Below are 24,660 nucleotides of genomic sequence, written 5' to 3'. Positions count from 1 at the left end.
CTTCCATTCTCTCTCTCTACCCTCCCTCCCCCCAGCAACAAAGCAATGATTGTTCTCTGTGCACATCTGGGATTCAAAGGTCTCAAGTACTTGTAGAAATCTGCCTTCAGGCCTAATACCAGGGGATCCTGTTAGAAATCTCAGGCTGCCTTGAAGCTTTTAGACTTTTTTTTCCCTTGGGGGCACTGAGACTAGTGTGTCTCAACATCCAGTGTCCCATAATCTCAATTCTCTTATATATAATTTGCTCAGTTTTTTTTGTTGGTCACTCATGTGTCTTTTTTTTACATGTATTTATTATTTTGTATTTTGTGTTGGTCACTCGTGCCTTTTATACATGTATTTATTATTATGAATGTTTTTTAAGTTTTTTACATTAGTTAGGCCTTAATTACTAAATTTGACAAATGACACTGTGTGTGCCATGCTCTGAAGATCATATTTGCGCTGCATTTTTGGGAGATTTAATGATTTTGTTTCCTTATTGTCTGCTGTCAGTATCCCACCTAAAAATTGCTCCTTTACTGACCTGATTAAGCCTGAAATACAATTAAAATGCATTTCTCATGGGACATGGAAGGATGGCAATTTTCAATGCATTTCTTGTGGATGAGTTGATGTACAAGCATAAAATGTGTTTCAGAAGATTGTCTGATCTCTCTACTGCTTAAAATACATGTGCAGTGCGACAGCCCATATTCTTCTATCTGCCACAAAAAATATGCACACTTTCTCTCTGTGGCTTAGGACAGGGATGAGCAAACTTTAGGAGCTGTACCTCCCTTCCATTCATGCAGTTGCTTGGAGCTGCCCAATATTAAGGGTATTCACCAGGCAGCTACACTGCCAGCCAGCTACACTGCCAGCCATTTTGTTTCTTGTGAAGTTGCTGAAAGGAGTAGGCTCACGCATACGTACACACACAGGCACAGAGAGGCAGACCCCATACCCAGACTGGCAGTGAAACGGATACCCAGACAGACAGACACCTCTTACAGGCACAGAAACAAAGATATAGCAACCTAGACAGAAAAGCACAGTCAAACCACATCACACACAGAGACATAGACCACACACACACAGACCAAAGCACTCAAACAGAGAAACACACACTTCATACCACACCAGACCTGACATACAGGCCACACACCATAAGGGTAAGGCTTATGTTCTTATCAGCCAAAATTGTTTAGCAGCTGAGAAAAACTCCATCCCACGCTGCCCAACTTTTTTTTTTTTTTTTTTTTTTTTTTGCATTTTTACTGTTTTCATTAATTTCTCTTTTTTCTCTGTTTTTGTATTTTTCATAGTTTTATTTTCTCATGTTTTGATTTGCTTATTTACTTTTAATACACTTCTTCCCTTTATTCTCTGCTCCCCACCTCCTTGCCAGTTCCCCCCCCCCCCCCCCCAGTCTCATCGCTTCTTTTCCCCTCAGTGGGCAGCAGGAACTCCCCCCCCCCCCCCCCCCCCCCGGAGCGGAGGCCTGAGGGTGGGGAGCTCTTCCTGGCTTGTGGAAGAGCGCAGTGGCTGCTCCCATGTCCAGTTCTGCCATAGCATGAACAGCTCCCCACCTGGGCCTGCCACAGCAGAAGCTGCTGCTCTCCCTGGCCCACCGAAAGAGACACATGGCCAAGCCGCGGCATGCTTGCAGTGACGTCGCTACGCTTCGGCTGCTCCTTCCTTCCTGTGCTTGCAGTGACGTCGCTACGCTTCGGCTGCTCCTTCCTTCCTGTGCTTGCAGTGACGTCGCTACGCTTCGGCTGCTCCTTCCTTCCTGTGCTTGCAGTGACGTTGCTACGCTTCGGCTGCTCCTTCCTTCTTGTGCTTGTAGTGCCTCCACAGTGCTGAGACTTGACTGCATAGCCCTTTTTTCCTTCCCTGATTGGGGAGCCAGTGTGCCCCTCCCCGCCCCCCCCTTCAGCACTGTTCAGGCCCCCCAGTTTTCTCACCCCTGGCTTAGCAAAGGGCCAGTCCTAGGGTGGGGAGGAAGGTCAGTGGAGTAACTCTCTGCATGTAAATGCTTTTCTCCTGGTCATTTTTGATTGGCCTTTTTCACTAGTTTAAAATTACAACTTGCAGAAGAGTACTCAGAATGGCCAAATGGCATCAGGATCCTCTCTTTAACTGTTTGCTCAGCAGGCAGTCTCCAGTTCACTAGTTGATTATATAAATCCTTGTTTGACAATATTATACAGATTTTCCAACACTAAATTTAAAACCAGGAATCCCATGACAGGAAAATTCAGCAGCAAATTACTTGTTCCCCCGACAAGGCATGATAGTTGTTGACCTGTTTGCATCTGTAATAACCTAAAATACTCTCATTTTAGCGTTTAGCGTACTCTTGCTAGATAGCAGGAGAAATAAATATTGTACGGTTGCCCTGGCCAAAGGAGTGCATTGCTGTCCAGGCCTCTTCTGCATTCACTCCTGTTCAAGGTAACACACTTTTAGACAAGCTGGTCCTGATAATAGCATCTCTCTTTGCAGGAGAAGGTACTGTCAAAACTGAGAACAGAAAGGGGGACCACCTTTACTTCCCATGAGAGAAGACCCTTTCTGCATTGACTAATTGTGCCTTGTTCACAGCTCCCAGCAGGGGATTGACTTTCTGACTTTATGCGCTGTCTTGTTGATAGCACATAGAAGGGAAACCAATTCTACTCCGAGCCTATCCCATTAAAACAGTAGCCACCTCATGGTGCTCATGCAAATCATCAGCCAAGGACTTCATTTGAAATCACTATAAGCTGAATCTATAGAACTGTTAGCCGAGTTAACCTCTGTCTGAAGCAGGGTGTTACTGCTCTTTGATTCAGTCTTGCTGTCAGACAATCACTCATTTTAAGAGGAACCTCATTTATTTTCCAGGAGAATTCGCAGCGCATTTTCCCACCCCCTACCCCCATTTTTCTCGGTAAATCAGTATTTTGCTTTGTAAGATGAAAAACCCCCAAGTGCCCTGTAGAACTTGGGGAAACTTTACAAACCTAACTAGCAACAGATTTAAAACAAATGTTTAAACAATATATATCTTTTTAAGTCCATGAGCAATTAAATTATGGAATTGGTTGCCAGAAAGTCAAGAATTAGAGTGTCACTGAGTTTATAAAAAGGTTTGGACCCATTTCTGAAGGATGGGCCCATTAAGAATTACTAGGCAGATCCACTGGGATGTTTCCCTCTCTTAAGTCAGGAAATGAGCAACGTGACGTGGACTTACTCTTTGGATCTGCTATGCACTTTCAAGCAACCTGGACTGGCCAACTGTCAAAGACAGGGATACTGGGCTCGATGGACCCCTAGGGTGTTTCGGGTACGAGAAGGAGACTGCTAATAATCCAAATACTCAGGCAGAGACTCTGCATATAGAATAACCCCCATGGAATTCTGGGAGGGAACAAGGATTCCTGCTATGAGAAGCAACCTTTTCCTGTTCTGTTTCCTGTGGTGTGGAAGAAGAGGCAAAATGTGGGTAGCAGAGATTGTATGGGATGTGGGAGATCAGGTTAATAATGACCAGGAGTTCTGAGTAAGTTACTAACCCAGGCTTTCTCTTTCCTTCCCAGTGCCTATAAACAGTCGCCAGATGGCTGTGATTGAAGCATTCCGCCATGCATGGAAAGGTTATAAAGAGTTTGCTTGGGGTCATGATGAGCTGAAGCCTATCTCCAAATCCTATAGCGAGTGGTTTGGACTGGGGCTCACACTTATTGATGCACTAGATACCATGTGGATTATGGGATTGAAAGAAGGTAATTTTAAATGTTTGAAATAGAATCTTAACTTAGGAAGCCTGCGATATCCTGGTCAGTAGTGGCATGAACCTGGATAGTTTTTCTCTGAAAATTAGTTACCACGCATGGTAAAAGTGCCCATGTAATTTGCAAGTTTGTGGGCTACTCTAAATTCCCTCTGTTATAGGAACATTTTTTATCAGGGTGTCCTATAATAGAATACCCGAGAAGCAAACTGCATTATGAATCTGTATCATTCCTTTACTAGCAATAAAGATTATAGGACAGAAAAGCAATGTGATCCCAACCCACACTCAAACTGAGAATGGGAGCTTCTAACAAATCTCATAAATTTTACAATCAAAGAAAATATTAATGGAGATCATTAGCATTAATGTTTACAAGCATGTTGGCTTTCTAGAAATTGATGATCAAGAATTGCAGTTTCATTTTATGGAACCATCTCACAGAACATGGCATTAGTTCTCACTGATTATTGTAGATTTTGGAAAGACAACAGATCCAGGGGCTTCAGCACTGGTTGGTAAGTTTAAGAAGCCCAGTCTTCGTTTCTAGTAATACCAGGGCAAAGAAGAGTTAATTGGCTCACCTGTGGGAATTGTGTGACCATTAGCAGATCTGTGCTGTCAAATTCCTCTTTCCCCATCCACAAAATATCTGAGTTGCAGGTTAATAGTGAATGTGGAAAGAGAAACAAACAAGACAAGTTGTGTGAGTTAGAGGATCAAGGGGTTGATTAGTGATAGAAAACTGGAAATGGGCCCTGGAAGTACAGAAGGAAAGTCTTGAGAGATGGTGATGTTTCCTCTTCTTGGATAGAAAGTGTTTTTATATTCTTCAAGACCATGCACTATTGCAATTTGTTAGTAAGTCATTTAACTTATCACATACCACCTCAGGGAGCAGTTAAGCTTTGAGTTCAAATATTTAGATTGCTGCCAAGTGTTGTTGGTCCATCACAATGATCAGCAGCCATAGATTGGGCTCGCTCTGGAGCCTGCTACAAAAATACCCAGAATTGGCCAGTAGGTATCACTGTGGAGTGATGCTAGATTTGGGACTTGAACCCAGGCCATTTGCATAGCCTTTAAAGTCAAGGTCACTTTAGTTCTTTCTTCAGTTTTATTTATTCATGCCTGGCAGTTTCTTTGGGCTTCCAACTCGGTTGGAATCGGCCCATGTTGGGTTTATGGCACCGTGAACCTTCATTCGCAAATCCCTGAGGTTTTGTCCCTGTTTCTTAAATCTCTTCCTTCTTGCAAATCTAGGCCAATCCTTGCAGTGACATCCCTTAGCCAGAGATTGCAAGCCATAGCTCCTTCTGGAACCCAGTACATGTGCAGTCTGAGTCTGGGTCCTAGGTGTTTCCATTGTGTAATGGCTGAGACTTTCTACCCCCAGGGGTTGTGAACACAAAGGCAAGATTAAAGCACTTTCACTAAAGTGATTTTAATTTTTTTATGCTGTACACTGAAGTCAGATGGCTCTGTCATTATTTAAACCATAGGAGGTAAGTTATACATTTTTAGGATTTGGTTGTAGAATTAAGTAGCTGAGAGTAGCTTCTGCTGTATTTGTCAGATTTTGCAGGAAAAAAAGCAGATAAATCTCTCAAGCTGTACATCTAATGTTTAAAAAAAAAAAACCAAACAAACCCAAAAACCATTAGGTAAAGGAAAAAGATCTCATATTGCAGGCTCTGGGAGAGGAATTTTGGATGTGTAATGATCTGCCTTCTTTATTTATAAAATATTTTTGTGCCAATTGATTTTATAATCAATGGGGTTTTTTTTTTGTTTGTTTGTTTTTTTTTAAAGAGAATTTGCAAGAGAAAAAGAAAAGTAGTCTTTTCTGACATGCTTGGAGTTTAGAAAGCTCCAGCCTGGAGCTATAATTACACAGGAGAAGACATTTAAATTGAATGAGAAAGGAGGGCACCCATTTTCCCCTAAGCCTTTTCAGCATTTGAGTCCACATCAGAAATCAGTGTGCAAAGCGTTTTCCGTAACACTTGCAGCAGCTGCATGTCGGCACAGTCTGGGAGTAACCCCCCCTCGGGAATAAGCAATATTTAAGGTTTTGATTGGAAAGTCCTGGTTCTGGATGTCAGTGCTTGTGTCTTGAAGCATTCTCCCTGCTCCTGGGCTGTTTTCCTCAGTCACAGCTTTCCTTTTTTTTTTGGCCATGCAGAGTTTGAAGAAGCGAAGAAGTGGGTGGAAACAGAACTGTCCTTTGAAAAGAAGGTGGATGTAAATCTTTTTGAAAGTACCATTCGTATTCTGGGGGGGCTCCTGAGCACGTATCACTTAACAGGAGATGGTCTTTTCCTGGAGAAAGCTGTGAGTGTCCCTTTTGGATAAGTGGATGCATATGTTAATAAAATCAAATGCAGGTTTTCCCAGGTGTTCAAACTTCTCATTCCGTGGACTGTGCTGTGGGGTACATTTCTAAATTAACTTCCATCATGTCTGGGATAGTCTGCTTTACTGTAACCTGGTTTAGCTCCACTCACTGCCATTGTGAGCTGTGCCATCTGCATTTCTTGATGGGAGCTTGTGGGGGTGTTGGGTATTTTCTCCTTACAGTTATCCACCATGTCCTCCGCACGACAGGGCATTAGTTGAGGGACTTGGACCATGTTTTTCTTCATAGAAACATAGAATATGATGGCAGATAACCTATCTAGTCTGCCCAAACTACTTTCTGTTGTATGCTGTAGATCCCAGTTGATATCAGGATGTTTTTCCCTTCTTTGCAGTCTGTCCTTTCTTAAATTCTGCTGCTGTTATTGCCTCCATCACTTCCTCTGGAAGATTGTTCTCTGTTACTTCTATCCTCTTTAGGGCCTAATTTAAATGCTCTCTTAAGCCAGCAGGTAGATGTAACTCTGGTATGATATCATGACGCACTCTTGCACAGGAGTTGTTGCTGCCACCATGATGCCTACAGTACATGGAGGTTGATATTCAAAGGTTTGTCTGGATAATTTTTGAGTAGCTGGATAAAACCCCAAGGTTTCACTGTCTGACCCCTTTATCTGGATGAAATTTATCCAACTAAGTCATTAATCAAACAAAATGTATCCAGGTAAATAAGAGACATTCTGGGGTAGAGTTAACTTGCTGTGTTTAAGAAAGAGCTGATATTTACAAAAGTTTTTTGTTCCCACCCCTAGGTGTTTTCTTCTTAAATAATTCTTCCAAGGACAAGGTTAAGTGAATAATATAAGACCTAAGCAGCAATCTAACAACTTGTATATTAGTCACTATTCCCTGTACATACCCGGATCAGTCCAGACTCCTGGGTTTTGCCCCCCCCCCTCTAGCAGATGGAGACAGAGCAGTTATCAAAACTAACTCTGCCTATAAATAGGCTGGTGCCACCTACAGTCCAGCAGTATTCTTCTGTCTCCAGCAGATGGGAGAGGTGCCAAACCTACAGTCTGGGCTGTGTGCCTAAGTTGATTATCTTGTGTTTAATTAGTTTAGGGGACTTTTTTGTCTTTTGTTTCTGGATTATTTCAGCTTTATTTAAAAAGAATATAAAAGAAAGGAGCTTGTGGCAGTACAGTGGTCGTTAGCCTCCCAGGTGGTCGTTAGGTTCTGAGAGAGCCATCCCATGCTGGTCTGAGGCAGCTGCTTCACAGGGTCGAGGGCCCTACTTATCTTCTCAGCAGCTGGGTGTGATACCGGGGAGCCCGGCTCACTCCACCCGAAGGGATCAGCACATTGGACCACTGCCGGGCAAGTTTTATAATTAAAACAAAAAGTTTTGCTTTCATTTTCTCCCGCGCCGGCTCTCTCTCCTTCACTCCCTGTCGCAGCGCGGTATTTGCCTTTCGTTTTATTGTTTATTCATTGAATTTTCTTTAATTTATTTTGTCTTTATTTTCCTGTCACGACTTGATGCCGCATTCGTCCATTTGCCACGTGTGCGGGTCGGTCCGCGCGTGGTTCTCCAGGGAGGGCCTTTGCTCGGCTTGCATCCCGGGGGGGGGGAGGGGCTGTCGGAAGCCAAAAAAAAAAAATATTAAAATGGCAAAACTAGTTAAATTAAAGTCTGCCCCAGTCCCGATTGGGACGTCTGCTGCAATTCACTCTGAGGCTGATCAGTTTCCGTTCAGCATGGGAATGGGGGACCGTTTTCCAGTCATTCAGGGTTGTGTCTAGTGCAGCGCTGGGGGAGGGGGTTTTACCTCCTCCTCTTTCTCCCCAGCAAGGTTTCCCAAGGGACAGGGAACCATTACAGCCTAATTCCCCTGCAATGGAGGATAGCCTCAAGGGGGCCTCTGACTCCTCCTCTTGCTCCTTTTTGTCACAATTTGTGTTATTGCTTCATAAAGCTTACAAGGAGAGGAAGTTAGGGAAGCTGCAATCTGGTAAAAAGGTCGTTTCTCAAGGATCTAAGCCCTCTGCTAAGAAAAGGTCTACCTCTAAGGGAGGTGCGGAGCCTGCTCAGCCTAAGCGTCCCCGTCGGTCAGGGGTTCCCCAGATTATTACGGATACTTCTAGTCAGGATTATGATCCAAATGACCTAGACCTACTGCCCAAGCCCCCACACGGGGTGGATGTAGACCCTGATTTACAGCACCAAGGCACAATGCGTGGGGCGCATGCTGCAGAAGGGGATGACCCTAAGGTGGTGCGCCTCTTTAGAAAGGAGGAGTTGGGTCCCCTTGTTCCTTCTATTTTATCTGAACTGGGCATTGAAGGTCCCCCTGAGGAATCTAAACTGGGTGCTATGGATCCGGTGTTTCTGGATCTGTTTTGTTTTATTTTTTTGTTTGTTTTTTTTCTTTTTTTTAATTGGGAGATGGCAGCCCTCCATCCTTCCGCTCCGTGAAGGCGGAACACCAACCACTGGCCACTGGCATCCCGCTCCGTGAATGCCTCTGTGGCTACTGCCGCTCCGTGCAGTGTTTTGCTGCCTGCTCTTTATATGCATCCTCCAGACCTGATGGATCCACAGAGGGAGCCTTTAGGCTCATTCTGGATCTGAGAAAAGTAAATAGATGTCGCCGGGTCCCCCGGTTTTGTATGGAGACGCTTTGGTCAGTCATTGCCTCGGTGCGCAAGGGAAAGTTTCTAGCATCCTTAGACCTCACGGAAGCAGATCTTCATATAGGCATTCGGTCAGACCACCAGAGGTTTCTTCGGTTTTCGGTACTGGATCAGCATTTTCAGTTTCAGGCTCTGCCCTTCGGTCTAGCCACAGCGCCCAGGACATTCACCAAGGTGATGGTGGTGGTGGCAGCCCATCTCCGCAGGGAAAGGTTGCTGGGGCATCCTTACTTGGACGATTGGCTGATTCATGTAAAATTGATTAATAGCACTTGCCCAGGAAGCGATTCAGAAAGTACTTCAGCTCCTGCAATCGCTGGGCTGGGTGGTCAATTTCACCAAGAACCGACTGGAGCCCACTCAGTCATTGGCGTATTTGGGTGCTCTATTCGACACTCAGTGGGGCAGAGTTTTTCTTACCACGGAACGCATCTCCAAGATGCAAGTCCAAGTAAGAGGTTTAATGCTCAAGCACCCACCCAGAGTCAGACATTTTTTACAGGTTCTCAGGTCGATGACTTCAACATTAGAACTTGTACCCTGGGCCTTTGTTCATATGAGGCCTTTATAGTCTGCCTTGCTTTCCCGATGGAACCCAGTCTCCAAGCTTTTTCGTCTACCTTTGACGCTTACGGAGACAGTGCGATCCAGTCTCGACTGGTGGTTGGTGACGGACAATTTAGTCTGAGGAGTTCTCCTTGAAGTGCCTGACTGGACAGTGGTCACCACCGATGCCAGTTTCTCTGGTTGGGGAGTGGTATGCCAAGGGAAATCAGTACAAGGACTTTGGTCTCCCGTCGAATCTCTATGGTCGATCAGTCGACTGGAAACCAGGGCGGTGTGGTTGGCATTGCAAGCATTCCATTCTCTCCTCCAGGGCAAGTCAGTCAGAATTCTCTCAGACGATGCGACCATGGTGGCGTACATCAATCGCCAAGGAGGAACCTGAAGTCAACCGGTGGCAATGGAAGCTCAACAATTGATCAGCTGGGCAGAACAAAACTTGGTAAGCATAGCAGCGTCTCACATCGCTGGCGTGGACAACGTGGAGGCAGACTTTATAAGTCGTCACCGTCTCGATCCCGGGGAATGGGAATTGACAGACGCGGTTTTTCAACTCATTTGTGATGCATGGAGCACGCCAGCATGGATCTCATGGAGACGTTTCGGAATGCCAAAGCTCCACTGTTCTATGCTCGGCAGAGAGAGACGGGAGCAGAAGGGGTAGATGCCCTAGTGCTGCCTTGGCCCACAGAGGTTCTTCTGTACATCTTTCCGCCTTGGCCATTGATCGGCAAAGTGCTCAGGCGGATAGAGATCCATCCAACGGAGGTCATGCTGGTAGCTCCAGAATGGCTGAGATGTCCCTGGTTCACGGACCTTCTCAATCTTGCCATGGAGAGCCCGCTGCGGTTTCCAGTTCTCCCGGACCTGCTGCATCAAGGGCCTGTTTGTTTGGAAGAAGTCGATCGCTTCTGTCTAGCGGCATGGCTTTTGAAAGGCAGAGGTTAAGTCGCAAAGGCTGTTCTCCGGTTGTAGTAGCCACGCTCCTCCGATCACGCAAGACTTCTACCAATCTCACGTATGTTAGAGTATGGAAAGTTTTTGAGACTTGATGTCTGGACTGAGAGGTCACGCCTACCCAGTCTTCGGTGTCAGATATTCGGTGTTTTCTACAATCTGGTCTAATGGTTTGTCATGTAGTTCCCTCAGAGTGCAAGTGGCGGTGCTTGATTGTTTGTGTGGATCCATCCAGGGCATAGCGTTAGCCGCAAATCCGGATGTAGTTTGTTTTCTTAAGGGAGCAAAACATTTGCGTCCTTCACTTCGGCATCCCTATCCGTGATGGAGTCTGAATTTAGTCCTCGCTGCTCTTTGTTCGGCGCCTTTTGAGCCCTTGAAGAGATCGACTCTAAAAGTTCTTATCTTGAAGGTGATTTTTCTGGTGGCCATTACATTGGCTCGGAGGGTGTTGGAACTCCAGGCACTTTCATGTAGGGAACCCTTTTTGTGGATTTCGGATTCGGGAGTTTCTTTAAGGATGGTTCCGTCTTGCTTGCCAAAAATGGTTTCCTCTTTTCATGTCAACCAATCAGTTGATCTGCCAGCCTTCATGGAGTTAGACCGTTCGGATCCTTTGGCTGGTGACTTGCGGAAGCTTGATGTTCGCAGAGCTTTGCTGCGTTACCTAGAGGTTACCAATTAGTTTTGTGTGTCTGACCATCTCTTTGTGCTGTAGAGCAGTCCTAAACGAGGATAGCAGGCATCCAAAACTACTATAGCTCATTGGCTAAAAGAGGCTATTAGTTCGGCCTATCTCCTTCGGGGTAGATCCCTTCCTACGGGTCTGCGTGCCCACTTTACTCGTTCGCAAGCGGCGTCTTGGGCAGAGTGTCAGAGGGTATCACCGCAGGAGATATGCAGGGCGGCTACGTGGAAATCCTTGCATACTTTTGCAAGACATTACAGACTTGATGTTCAGGCTCCAGTTGCGGGAGGATTTGGAGAGGGAGTGCTTCGAGCGGGCCTCTCCAGATCCCATCCCAATTAAGGAAGCTTTGGTACATCCCAGGAGTCTGGACTGATCCGGGTACGTACAGGGAAAGGAAAATTAGTTTCTTACCTGATAATTTTCGTTTCTGTAGTACCACGGATCAATCCAGAATCCCGCCCATCTCAGACATGAGAGAAAGGGAGAGTCCGCTCGGTTCTTATATATTATCTTATTTCAGATTGGCAGAGTTCTGAATTTTGTCCTCAAGTGTTCTCAAGGTTCAGGTCCTGGGAGGGTTCAGTGGACCGGTTTGTTTCTTTTACTGTATATAGTTATAATGGCTTTGAGATTTCCATTCTGCTTTGACATTGAGTAATACTGCCGGACTGTAGGTGGCACCAGCCTATTTATAGGCGGAGTTTGTTTTGATAACTGCTCTGTCTCCATCTGCTAGATGGGGGGCAAAACCCAGGAGTCTGGACTGATCCGTGGTACTACAGGAATGAAAATTAGCAGGTAAGAAACTAATTTTCCTTTTGCAGAGTGGCTATTATTCAGTGTAACATTTGTGGTGCTTATGTCCCAAGACCTACAATGTGGATATTTAAGGGTTGTCCAATTTGCTTTCAGCTGTCTGTAATGAAAAAGCAGGTGACTCATTTGAAAGAGAAATTGTTCAAGTTTCAGTGATCCTTCTTTATATTGCAACATCCAGAATATCTCCCCCAATTCCCACAGAGGATTTAGAAACCCAGGAATAAAGAGTTTACAGTGGACTCTGGTAGAACAAGACATGTGACTATACAACATTCAATTTCCCCAACTATGGGGCTGATGCAATAAACAGCGCGGGAAACAGGTGCTGAAAAGTCAGCGCCCGCTTTCCTAATGCCCGCATGGCGCCCACAAGTGGGGTGCCATGCAATACCCAAATTAGGGGGTCGCACTAGCAAGGAGGCACTAGGGTCACTTGCGCGACCTTAGCACCTCATTGCTAACGTGATCCCACCGCGGCTGCCGATTATGAAGACAGAAGCTGGTAAACTTGGTGACGGTTTTCATAGCCAGTAATGAAAATGGCCACCAATAAACTCTGCTATAACTTCAATTTCTGGCTCAAAAAATAGTGTAAAGAAAGTGGTTTTGGATACTTTGGAGGCTGGGGGCTTGTATGGAGTAATAGAAGGTTATATGGTAAGGAAAGTCTACATTTGTCCTTGGCAGGAAAGAGGATACTAAGTGAGAAATTCAGTTCAATAATTATCAGGCATTTAAATTAGAGGGTGGGAGTAGCAGGAGGTGGCCGATGAAATTGGCATATCACCCCCAAGCAATACAAGAAGTGGGAAGAGAAAATTAAAGCCAGTCAGCTCAGAAAAGGTGACTAGGAAGTTTGTTTATGTTCATTCATTCTTAATGGATTGCTTCTTATTACATTTGTAAAACAGAGCAATGTACACCAGTTAACAGAGCAAAACCTAACAATACCTACAGTACCTGAATGTAAACCGACGTGATATCTCAGATCGAATGTCAGTATATAAATAAATAAATAAATAAATATCAATAATATATAACAAAATATGTCATTCTTTATTGTGCGATGTGCTGGTATCACATGCTGTATTATAAAATTAGGGAAAGGGGAGGAGTGTGGGCAGGGTTTGGGTGGAGTTATCTCCCAGGGGCGCAACAAAAGAAATAATGTTTTTCATATTGCCAGCAGCACTGCAGGAAAATAGCTACACCTTTTCCCTTGGCTCTATGGGGTTGATAGTGGGCAGCCCCGCCCCCCCCTTTTTTTTTTCACTACACATCATTCTGCTGTAAATATAGCAGAATGATGAATCTAGAGGTAAAATAACCTCATAAAATATAAATTACTTACAAAATAAAACTATCAAAACCACATAATATAACTATAATATAGTAAAATAATAAAAAAAATATAAATAAAATAAAAGTGCTGGAGTAAAAAATAAAATGCAAGAATAGGCAGCGGTATAAACTAAAAGTAACGTTAATTGGAATTAATGTGGGGATATGCTTGCTGAAAGAGATGAGCCTTCGATGTTTTCCTGAATTTTAAGTAATCCTTTTCAAGTTGAATACTAAGTGGCAGTGAGTTCCAAAAGCAGGGGGATATGAAAGAAAAGCATATTTCTCAAACTATATATTTTTAATTGAGGGTAGTACCAAGAGCTCCTGCTTGGAAGAACTTAACGTGTGAGTAGGCAGATAAGGAGATATAGCAAGTGAAAGATCAAATGGAGAGCCCCCAGCATAAGGGGGGGCTCTCCATTTGATCTTTCACAAAATGGATGCCTAACTTAAAAGTTAGGCATCCATTTTTAACTTGTTTGCGCAGTGAAATTGGGAGCCAATGTAGTTCAATAAGGAGGGGAGTCGCATGATCAAATTTTGATTTACCAAAGATTACCTTAGTACCAGTATTCTGAACTATTTGGAGACATTTGATTTGTACAGAAGAGAGAGCATGTAAAAGAGCATTATAATAGTCTTGTCTAGACAAGATGAGCGAATGAGTTAGTTTTGAGATCTGAGCAGTCAAGAAAAGAGCAGAGTTTGCAAATGAGCATTGGAAAGAAGTATAAGGTCTGCAAAAGCTTAGAAATATGGTGAGAAAAGGTGAGCTGGCTATCAAAGGTAATGCCAAGGGTGGTTGTCACATTTTTTTAAAGGAATATCATAGACTGTCATAATAGGAGTAGGGAGCGGATCAGTTGGGGGTTTTCGAGTAAACCAAATCACCTCTGATATCTGAGGATTAGCTTTGAGCTTGCATGCTTCTAGCCAGTGGGATACCTTAGTTAGACAGGCATTAAAATCAGACAATATGTGTGAAGAGGTCTGGTTGTCACTTGCAACTATTTGTGTGTTTGCATAAAAATATGCTGAGAAACCTAGACTCTAAATAAGGGTGGCGAGAGGTGCAAGATACAGATTAAACAAGATTGGTGACAGTATAGAGCCTTGTGGCACCCTACTAGCTAAGAATGAAAAAATGCAGCAAATCACAGGAGAAATGTTGGGATGCTATAACCACAAATAATTGTAGTCTGGGCAATAAAATCCCAGACCTGCAGGCCCTAATGGTGGAGGTGGAGTTGGACATTGTCATTGTTACAGAGGCATGATTCATTTAGTCTCATGATTTGGATACAGCCATCCCGGGCTATACCTTATTAAGGAAGGACAGAGAGAACAGGAAAGGGGATGGAGTAACTCTTTATGTCAAAAACAATATCCAAGCAACTGAAATGAAAGGGAAGTGGGATAGGGAAGAAGCATTATGGGCTGTCCTAAAAATTTAAAAAAAAGTTGGTGCTTCCATTTACATCTGTGTGATCTACAGGTCTCCGATTCAGACAGAAGAGCTGGACAGAGATCTGGTTGAAAACATCTTAAAAGTGGGGAAAAAAGGGAGAAGTGTTGCTCATTGGAGATTTTAATCTGCATGATGTAGATTGGAGTATCCTATGGAATCTACAAGAAGTAGAAAGATTGTGGATGCCCTTCAAGGAACTCTGCTCAAACAAATGGTAATGGAACCCATGAAGGAGGTTGTAATACTCAATCTAGTGCTCACAAATGGGGATAATGTCTCTAATGTCTGTGAAGGTGCCCACCTGAGCACCAGTGATCATCATACGATAGGGTTTGATATTGCAAATAAGATACAGAGAAATCTCAAAAGAGGTGGCTGAAAAAATAACGGCACAAAGAACAGCATTCAAAAAGTATAAAGGATCCCAAAAAAAGGATCACAGGGAAGAATACTTGGTGAAACTGAGAGAGATGAAGGAAATCCAGAAAGTAAAAGGTCAAGTGAAAGGATTGCCCGAAGAGGTAAAGCAAGGTGATGACATTTTTCAGATACATAGAGAAAGAAGTGAGACCTGAAGTGTGTTAGTAAAATTGAAAGGTGTTGAGGAGCAATGTGGGGAGGGAGATGAAGAAATGGCAGAAATATTAAACAAATACTTCAGTTTGGAATTTACTAAAGAAGACCCTGGAGAAGGACCGTTGCTGGTTGAGAAGACTGTAGATGGGAGTGGGGATAGACAAAATTCAATTTACAGAAGACAATGTTTGTGAAGAATTAGGAAAACTGAAAGTGGACAAAGCCATGGGGACTGGATGAGGTACATTCCAGGATACTGAGGGAGCTCAGAGATGTGCTGGCGGGTCCGCTGAAAAACATCAATAGATCCCTGGAAACAGGAGTGGTGCCATGTGACCTGGAGAAGAGCTGTGGTAGTTCGGCTTCACAAGAGTGGTAGCAGAGATGAGGCTGGAAACTACAGGCCGGTTAGCCTCACATCAGTGGTGGGAAAATTAATGGAGATGCTGAAGGAAAGGGTAGTGAACTATCTACAATCCGGTGAGTAGCTGGACCCAAGGCAGCTTTGATTCACCTGGGGAAGGTTCCGTCAGACAAATCTGATTGATTATTTGAATTGGGTACTAGAGAATTGGATCAAGGAAGAGCGTTCAATGTGATTTATTTGGATTTCAGCAAAGCTTTTGATTTAGTCCTGCATAAGAGGTTCATGAAACTTGGGACTTGGCACCAATGTGGTGGAGTGGACTACAAACTAGCTGACTGACAGGAAACCGTGTGTAATGATAAATAGAACCTACTCTGAAGAGAAAATGGTGTTGAGTGGAGTGCCGCAGGGATCTGTTTTGAGATTGGTTCTGTTCAATATCTTTGTGAGCGACCTTGCAGAAGGCATAGAAGGTAAAGTTTTTCTGTTTGAAGATGATGATAAGATATGAAACAGAATGGACATGCCTGAAGGAGTAGAGAGAATGAAAAATGATTTAAGAAAGCTTGAAGAGTGGTTGAAGACTTGGCAGCTGAGATTCAGTGTCAAGAAGTGAAGAGTCATACATCTGGAGTGCGGAACCAAAAAAGCTATATGCGATGGGGGGTGAAAGACTAATGTGCACAGACTGGGATAGGGACCTTGGATGATTGTGTCTGGTGATCTGAAGGTGTCGAAGCAATGTAGACAAGGCAATAGCTAAAGCTAGAAAAATGATGGGCTGTATAGAGAGCAGGTTAACTAGTAAGAAAAAGGAGGTGATGATCCCCTTGTACATGTCCTTGGTGAGGCCTCACCTGGAGTACTGTGTTCAGTTCTGGAGACCGTATCTCAAAAAGGATAGAGACAGGATGGAGGCAGTCCAGAGAATGGTGACCAAAATAGTGTGGAGGCTGTATCAGAAGACCTATGAAGAGAGGCTGAAGGTTCTGAATATGTACACCCTGGAAGAAAGGAGGTGCAGGGGAAATATGATACAGACCTTCAGGTACGTGAAAGGTTTTAGTGATGTACATTCCTTGAACCTTTTCCATTGGAGAGCAAACAGTAGAACTAGGGATCACGATATGAACCTTCAGGGGGACCACTCAGAACCAATGTCAAGAAATATTTTTTCAGCGAGCGAGTGGTGAATGCCTGGAGTGCCCTTCCGGAAGAGGAGGTGAAGATGAAAATAGTAAACTAATACAAAAGGCACGAGATAAACACTGTGAATCTCTAAAGGCTAGAGTTGGAAATTAAGAAAAGGGTGATTGATAATAACAGCATAGAGTTACAGCATGGGGATTACTATCCTTAACCAATTAGCTTACAGGATTTTGACTCAACTGCAGCATTGCTCTCTACTTCGATGGGGGGGGGGGGGAGGGGAAGGGGAATTGGATTTAGTCAACAACCAATGCTTGGGCCCTGACTTTTACAGTCCAGGGTACGAATATGCAGACATTAGTGAAAAAGTGCAGGATTGCTTCTGCAGCCAAGTCCAAAAGCAAAGCACGTTCAAGCAGCAGCATTGTATGAATCAAGAAGGCTGCTCATCCTCTAAAAATGTTGCTAGCAGTAATTTTGCAATGGGTTTGACAGTTGTTTGGCTTTGATTTTTATTACTACCCTTAACATAAGACTTGGGGGTAACCTGCACAGAGCGGCAGTTACTATCCTTAACGGAAACATGGGAGGCAACCTGCATGGAACAGCAGTTACCACTGTAAGAAACCTGTTGGACAGACTGGGTGGACTGTTTGGTGTTTTTCTGCCATCATTACTGTGTTACTATGTAACTTAGTTAAATAACTTATCTGGCTCACTCAGAGTAGGGTTAAAATCATCCAGAAACATGTACCCAGATAACGTTACCGTTACTGGCTATATTCAAATGATATAGCTGGTTAAGTGCCAACATAATCATTAAAAAAAAAAAAGTCCCTCCTCTCCACCAAATGCTTGCAGCTAATATCAGGCCTTGCACTATCCTCTCCCCACAAGTCCCCCCAAAAATGGACATAAAGGTGTGGGGCCCAGGAGCAGCTCCACCTCACATGCTTGCTCAATACAAAGCAGCTCCAGCCCCCCCTCCTCAGCATCACCTACACCCGCCCACCCATTTGGTACCCCCAAAAATGTCCCAGGGTGCCAGCTGGCAGTGTAAGCTACTGTCTGAGTATTATTCTGACAGCAATGCTGGAAGCCACCAGAACCAGTAAAATTGTACTGTGATCCTGGCGGCCCCGGAGGTTTCGAGGGTGGGGAGGGCAGTGTGCAAGAGGGAGTTGCAGGTGAGGGGGAGGGTGGGGTTTGAGGAGAGGCCGGCTAGGTTAGTTTTGAATGTTATCCAAGAAAATGTTACCCAGATATCTTCATTTGTATATATTCAGCGGGACAAATGTTGGGCCCTGACTGAATATCCCTGTTAATTTATTTGGCTAAAGTTATAAGTGTTCTGCTTTTCTTAATATCGACCTCAAGATGTACAAGTTAGGTTCAGGAATCACACCAGGTATCAGAAAATGCAAGGAAGGGGGGAGGTCGATGCATGGCAAGGCCTTTCAGTGGAGGCGGTGAAGAAAAAAACAGTAATGGAATTTGGCCTGAGCCCAACTGGGATCCATGGCACTGCAGCAGGAATGGAATTGGGCAAAGACTAGATGGGGCCGAAGGTTATTTATTTATTAGAATTATATTCCACATTTTCTGGCATTTCAAAGTGGATTACATTCAGATAGTGTAAGTATTTCTCTGTCCCCAGAGGGCTCAATTGAAGTTTGTACCCGAAGCAGCAGAGGGTGAAGTGACTTGCCCAAGGATTTATCTGGCTCGCAGTCTGCTGCTCTAACCACTAGGCCGCACCTCCACTGGATTTATAAATGTGTTTCGTATCATAAATGCATATCTGTGTTTTGTTTTGTCTTTTGGAGAGGTGCTACTTTTCATTGTGCTAGCTGCTTGGTAACTTTTATCTGTATCTTTCAATATTTCTTACATAGAAGGATATAGGGAACCGGTTGATGCCTGCTTTCAAGACGCCCTCCAAGATCCCTTTCTCAGATGTGAACATTGGCCGTGGTTCTGCTCACCCACCACGCTGGACATCTGACAGCACTGTGGCGGAAGTTACTAGTATTCAGCTGGAGTTCAGGGAGCTCTCTCGTCTCACAGGGGATGATAAATTCCAGGTGAAAAGAAGCAATTTCCAAATATTCTTATTCCTTGATCTTCTTCCTCTTTCTCTCATAGCAAGATTTTTCTCTCCCTACGTCTTTGTAGTAGACTCGGAATAGGACCACTATGTCTTGCCTGGGCTTTGTCATATCCTTTTAGAGAGGATACTCCCTGAAAGAACATTTGAGATATATTTGAGCCTTGACTTGATGTTTTGGCAGTTGCTGGACAGTGCTCCATCCAAGACCAGCTCAGGGGTTACATTTTCTCCAGCCCTCAGGCAGCGAGAGTGCTTATGTCTCTTGGTCAGGTTATCTGGGGAGGAAGGATTTAAAAGAGCTGCATCTTGGTCTCTCATTCAGTTGTTCAGTTGTTTTGTTTTTCTGTTGCAGAAAGCAGTGGACCAAGTGACCAAACATGTGCATTCCTTGTCAGGGAAACATGATGGACTGGTGCCCATGTTCATCAACACCAACAGTGGGCAGTTCAGCCACCTGGGGGTCTTCACTCTGGGAGCCCGAGCGGACAGCTACTATGAGTACTTGCTCAAGCAGTGGATCCAGAGCGGGAAGACGGAAAACGAGTAAGTCACAGACACTGATGATGTCCAATTATTTATACTGTTTGAAAGAAATCAGTACCCGAAGCACCTATGACTGTGACCATATGATTACAGTTTAGCACTATACCCACTCTGTGTAGCAGTTCTTAGAAATCAAACAGCATGAATGTCACAATAAGGTTAGGTAGTGCTTGCGATATGTTTAGTAACATGGTAACAAAAATGGAATATTTATTATTGCTTCAATATTCTTTTACCCCTTAATATAACCCATAGCTCAAAAAAAAGTCTAGTTTTATGCTTTGAGACTTCCTGTTCTTTGGTTGGATAGAGCATTGCAAAGTTAAGTGGTTGGGCCTGCCCTAGTTAATGTGAGCTGTCTCATGCCAGAAGGCATCACTCAAAACCCTGTTTTGTTTTGTTTTTATAGGGCATGTATGAATTTCACATTTTCAGGTGACATAGATCCTTGCTTCTTTGTTATTGAAACTATTTTGGCCCATCAAACTTCCTCATTCTGCGTGAGGGTTTAGCTCTGCTTGATCTGGAGGAAAGAAATAATTGCTGCTTGGCATTTTCATGTGAGAAACCTGAGTTCAGTTCCTTGCACTGAAGTTGTTACTCAAGTTTCATTTGTGAACCCAATATGACTTAACCCTGACAGCCAATGGCCATCAAAGGGTAGCTCCTGGCTTCCTAGATCTTTCTAGGCCCTGTAGAGGGACCTGTATTATGTAAGTTGCTTCTTTGGAGAGGAGAGGAGGGGACAGCAAGGATCAGAGGGATGACTGAGAGCAGGGCTGGAGAGAGCAGGAATTAGGCCCGGGCCAGCTAAGAAAAGTAGGCCCATGTGTAAGGTTCTGATGTGATACTTAATAAGAGAAATCATTTTCTAAATTTCCCAAATAATTTTTATTTATTTAAGAAGGATTTACGAGCTTTTTTGTTAGCAAATTCTTCAATTACAATTGAAATTTTTATTTATAAATGTTAGAAATAGATATATTTAGCTTTTTTAAAAATTTTGCCCAACAAAAGTAGGCCCCTTGAACATTGTAGGCCCTAGCCAAATAGCCATGCTGGCACCCCCTCTCTCCTGGAGTGACTGAAAGTGTCATTCACAACTGGAAGAAGCTGACAATTCTATAAGTTTTTGTTTTGTTTTGTTTTTTTTCTGCATGATCTGTGGCAAATGATCTTAATTTGCAGACCCCTGGAAGATTACATGCAAGCAATAGAGGGAGTGAAAAAGAACTTGCTCCGGAAATCTGCACCCAGAAAGCTGACTTTTGTAGGCGAACTCGCTCATAACCATTTCAGTGCCAAAATGGTAAGCGATAGTGTGTTTCTGAGGTGTTAGGGGAGGTTTAGGTTGTGGTTTTCTGTTTGCTCAGGATGACACACTTCAGTTTCTTTAGAGAAGCTCTAGTAGGGGACACAAACTATTGTACAATAGAATCAATAACAAGTATCAGCCTTGAGCAATCATGCAGACTTTTTTTTTTCTCTTAAATTTAACAAGATTGTTCACCTTCCTTTTTTATTATATATAGCCCAGGGATACTGTACCTAAAATTGTAGTTTTTACTCAGTGCGGATGTTTAAAATGAGACAAAAAAAAATCACCATTAATAACTTGTTTGTAAGGTTCCTATGCCTGCTATTGAACCACACGGCGTACAGGCTAGGCCAGATGTTCTGTCCTGGTGTGCTATCATTCTGTTTCTTCTGGTGCACAACGTCTGGGCACTGGAGGAAACAGCATGCGGTATAATTTTTATCAAAAATAATTTTGATTGCTTACCAATTTCTTAGCATTGAAAAGCTGAGTTACATGTGAGACTTATTTATGTATGGTAGATGTGTCTTTAAAAAGGATTAAAGCTAGTGGAATATAATAGTTTGCTTTTATGTTTGACTTATAAAGCTTGTTTTAATTATATGTTCATTGTTTTAGATTATTATGTGTTGTCTGAGCTACTGTTACTATTTGCATTTTATGCAAGTTTGCTATTTTTTGTATGTTGTGTAAGTTAAGTTTTGGTTTTGAAAAAAATTGCATTATTTCACTTTTGTTAATCATTTTATGTTTGACCTAGAAAGTCAGGGTATAAAACTGAAGGGTGGGGAGGTCAGGAATAGATTTTAAGGTCTGTCGCTTTCGATGGAAAGAGAGCAGTAAGATGGACTTAATTGTCCTTGCTGAATATCATATTCTGTAGGTAGTAGGAACACGTTTGGGAGGATGCAGTAATGCAAGCAATCGATCCTTCACCACTTCTAGGGCAGAGGCAGGGGGTAAGGTGATAGAACTTGTTTTAATGTTTATTTTATTAGTTTATTGAATGTACTGATGTATTTACCATTATTATGTTTAAATTTTATGAGTAAGATTATTTTCTGTTTGTGTCTTTTATTGCACATTAAGTTCTAGTTTTCAGTTCTTATGTTTTTTTAATTGTAGATTGCCTTGATTTACTGTAATAAGAATTGGCAATTAATCAAATTAATAAATAATAAAGCAAAAGACAGATATAGGTATACTTTAGGCTGTGGGGTAGTTGAGTTGGTACCAGGAGGTTACAGCTTCCCAGAGATACCTCTAAAGGCTGGATGTTTGGGTAGCTGCTCACTAAGCGCCTGGTTTAGCAAGGTATTTTCCCATAGAGAGAGAATGGGAGAAAAGGTTTGGTAACTATTCAGATTATTGCAAAGCTTGGAAGTAAGACTTGGGAGCTACTTGGGGGTTGATTAAGTATACTTACAAAAAAATAAATACATCGAGGGAAAACTCACTAATCCTATGGGAATTAGTATCAGATCAAAGTGTGCTCATAAAAATATAATCTACAGGCTCCTGCCCACAATGGGCTTCCACCAGTATCATATAACTGAGCATTGGGTTTCACGTCATATACTTCTTCCCATCTCTCCACAACATTTTTTTAATTTTCATATAACTAACTTTATTAATCCCTCACTTTATTAAAAACTATCATCAAAACATGTAATGTATATAATGCATGCAAGAATTACTTATCTTTTAACAGGTACATCTGCTCTCTTTAACTCAAATGCTTTCCAAAGTGCTGAGTATTCATCTCTTCCCGACAATTAAGTGCCAAAACATTATTTTTGAAGTTCTATAAGCATTGCCTCTGCTCTCTTGGTATGTTATTTCCCAGTTAGCTTTTCTTTTAACTGTCTGTTCATTTAGCACGTGGGGAAGTTAAAAGTCCCTGGCGTGTATCTCAGATAGGATAAAGAGAAGCTGGAGACAGTTCAGAGAAGGTATGGTCCCAGGAAACAAAACGGAAGCCGATCCAAAGTGGCACAGTAGCAACCAGGAAACAAAGATTGGTAGAAACAAAGATTCATTTATTGATCTAGTAGCAGTAGGAGCCCGACTCTGGCCGAGTTTCGCTCATTGAGAAGAGCTGCCTCAGGGGCTACAATGATTTTTAATTAAAAACAAGTAAAATAAAATGTATAAATATATTAAAAAATACATAAAAAATGACACACACATAAATACATAATTCAAATCATAATAACTTAAACATTTATAAACATATATAATGGCAAAATCCCAAACTTAAAATAATACAAAGCACACATAACAAAAACAAAGGCACTGACAACTGCACACTGAGAATAACAGCTTTCAACTGAATGAAGCTTTGTGCAACGTGAGGTTATCATTTATATCTACCCGTAAAGCATCACACTCACTTTCTTAGTGGTTTAGCCACAATCAATCTTCTATTGTTAGCAGATACAGTCATTCTTACACATCTAAATTATTATACTTACACATCTAAATTATTATATTATAGCAGATAGAAACATGGTATCAACATTAATAAACTTTTTATATCAAATTCCTTTAAAAATAGAAAACTTTGTTATAAAAAGGAAGCTTGTAAGGACACGTATTTAGTCTTATTGTGACATTTAATAATAAAAATAATAGTGGAAAATTTAATACAGTTGAGCCAATGGCACTGGTTAATATTAAACATAAAACATATCATACTGATGCAATTAAAAATAAATAAAAAATTTAATTAAAACATGCTAATGTCTGATTAAAAATTGTGTTGCAACTGCGATAGGTGAGTAACCATTTGGTTTTGAACTTATTAAAAAATAAATAAAAATAAAAAAATATATATAGCATAAGGAATGAATAATAAAAAGAATAATAAAACTCTCTCTATTTATTCATGATGAGTTATTTATTATACTTTCTTCCATTATTTTATTGCTATGTCTGCATGCGTGTGGGCTATGTTGAAACAAATTGAGGATTCTTAAAAATTCTTGCACCTTGTTTTGAACTCCCAACATAGATTCTTCTGGAGCACCTTAAAAGCATGTAAATTATGTCTGATGTCTCCAGTTGTTGATTTAGTCTTGGGTAAGGGATTCAGGCAAATAAGTCTGGTACTAAAAGCAGGAGGTAAGGAGCACTTTAGAAAGGAAAGAAGGAACTGGGCAGGACATGAAGCAACTCACTCTGCAGGCAGATGCATGTCAGGGGACCTGTTGCTGAGGCATCGTGGAGGGGCAAACGGGGCATTTAAATACCCTGGTTCGCTAATGTTATTTGGGAGTGCTGCCAGTCATGTTCCCACCAGAGATCATATACATCCGGGGATTGCATGCCACGTGTCTATAGAGCAGCATCTAAGGAGTGTCTGTGTAGGATCCTGGAGCTGCTGGTAAGGCGTACTGATCATGGGATGGGGTCTGCAGTTGGCAGGGCATTATATCTAGTCATGAGGTTAATGGTTCATTTTAATCATCCTTCTAAAGAGCTAGTTTCTTAGTATCCAGTCAGATGAATTCAGAGCAAGTGGGTTATGCACCTCTACCAGCAGATGGAAACGGAACAAACTAACATCACAGTATATATACCCCTGCAGTGTCATCAGCCTGCCAGTATTCTCCGTCTCCAGCAGATGGTGGCCGTGCATCTCCCTACTGGGCATTGCTTTGATTTGAAAAATGAGAAATAAGGAAAATAAATGCGCCCCTCTCTCCTCCGGTGATAGCAAAAGATCCCTCCCCCATTTGAGAATTCCTGAGGTGATTTCCATGGTCCCTCAGATGAGTGCCTTGGTCTGGTAGCTGGTTTTACAGCCGGCATGGACTTAACTTTTAAGCAGCTGAAAAGCAGTGGGTGCAGGAAGCAGAGTGCGGCAGTGACGGAATATGCCCTCTCCCCCCGCAGTCAGAGACACCGTCTCTGTACTCAGCCAGGTAAGGC

The 24,660-nt window shown here is 42.6% G+C and overlaps 1 protein-coding gene across 1 annotated transcript in view; it reads left to right on the top strand.

Annotated features, from left to right (window-relative positions):
- The window catches only part of MAN1B1 (mannosidase alpha class 1B member 1), a 93,517-nt gene that overhangs the window by 47,370 nt on the left and 21,487 nt on the right, over positions 1 to 24,660 (top strand). The window contains exons 6-10 of the mRNA XM_029614229.1: positions 3,573 to 3,758; positions 5,952 to 6,100; positions 18,652 to 18,840; positions 19,219 to 19,409; positions 20,598 to 20,718. Coding sequence (XP_029470089.1) covers positions 3,573 to 3,758; positions 5,952 to 6,100; positions 18,652 to 18,840; positions 19,219 to 19,409; positions 20,598 to 20,718 — 836 coding nt within the window. The remainder of the gene's footprint in view (positions 1 to 3,572; positions 3,759 to 5,951; positions 6,101 to 18,651; positions 18,841 to 19,218; positions 19,410 to 20,597; positions 20,719 to 24,660) is intronic.

The sequence above is a fragment of the Rhinatrema bivittatum genome, chromosome 8 (assembly GCF_901001135.1).
Source record: "Rhinatrema bivittatum chromosome 8, aRhiBiv1.1, whole genome shotgun sequence".
Taxonomy (NCBI): Eukaryota; Metazoa; Chordata; class Amphibia; order Gymnophiona; family Rhinatrematidae; genus Rhinatrema; species Rhinatrema bivittatum.
This window is presented reverse-complemented; position numbering and strand designations above follow the sequence as displayed.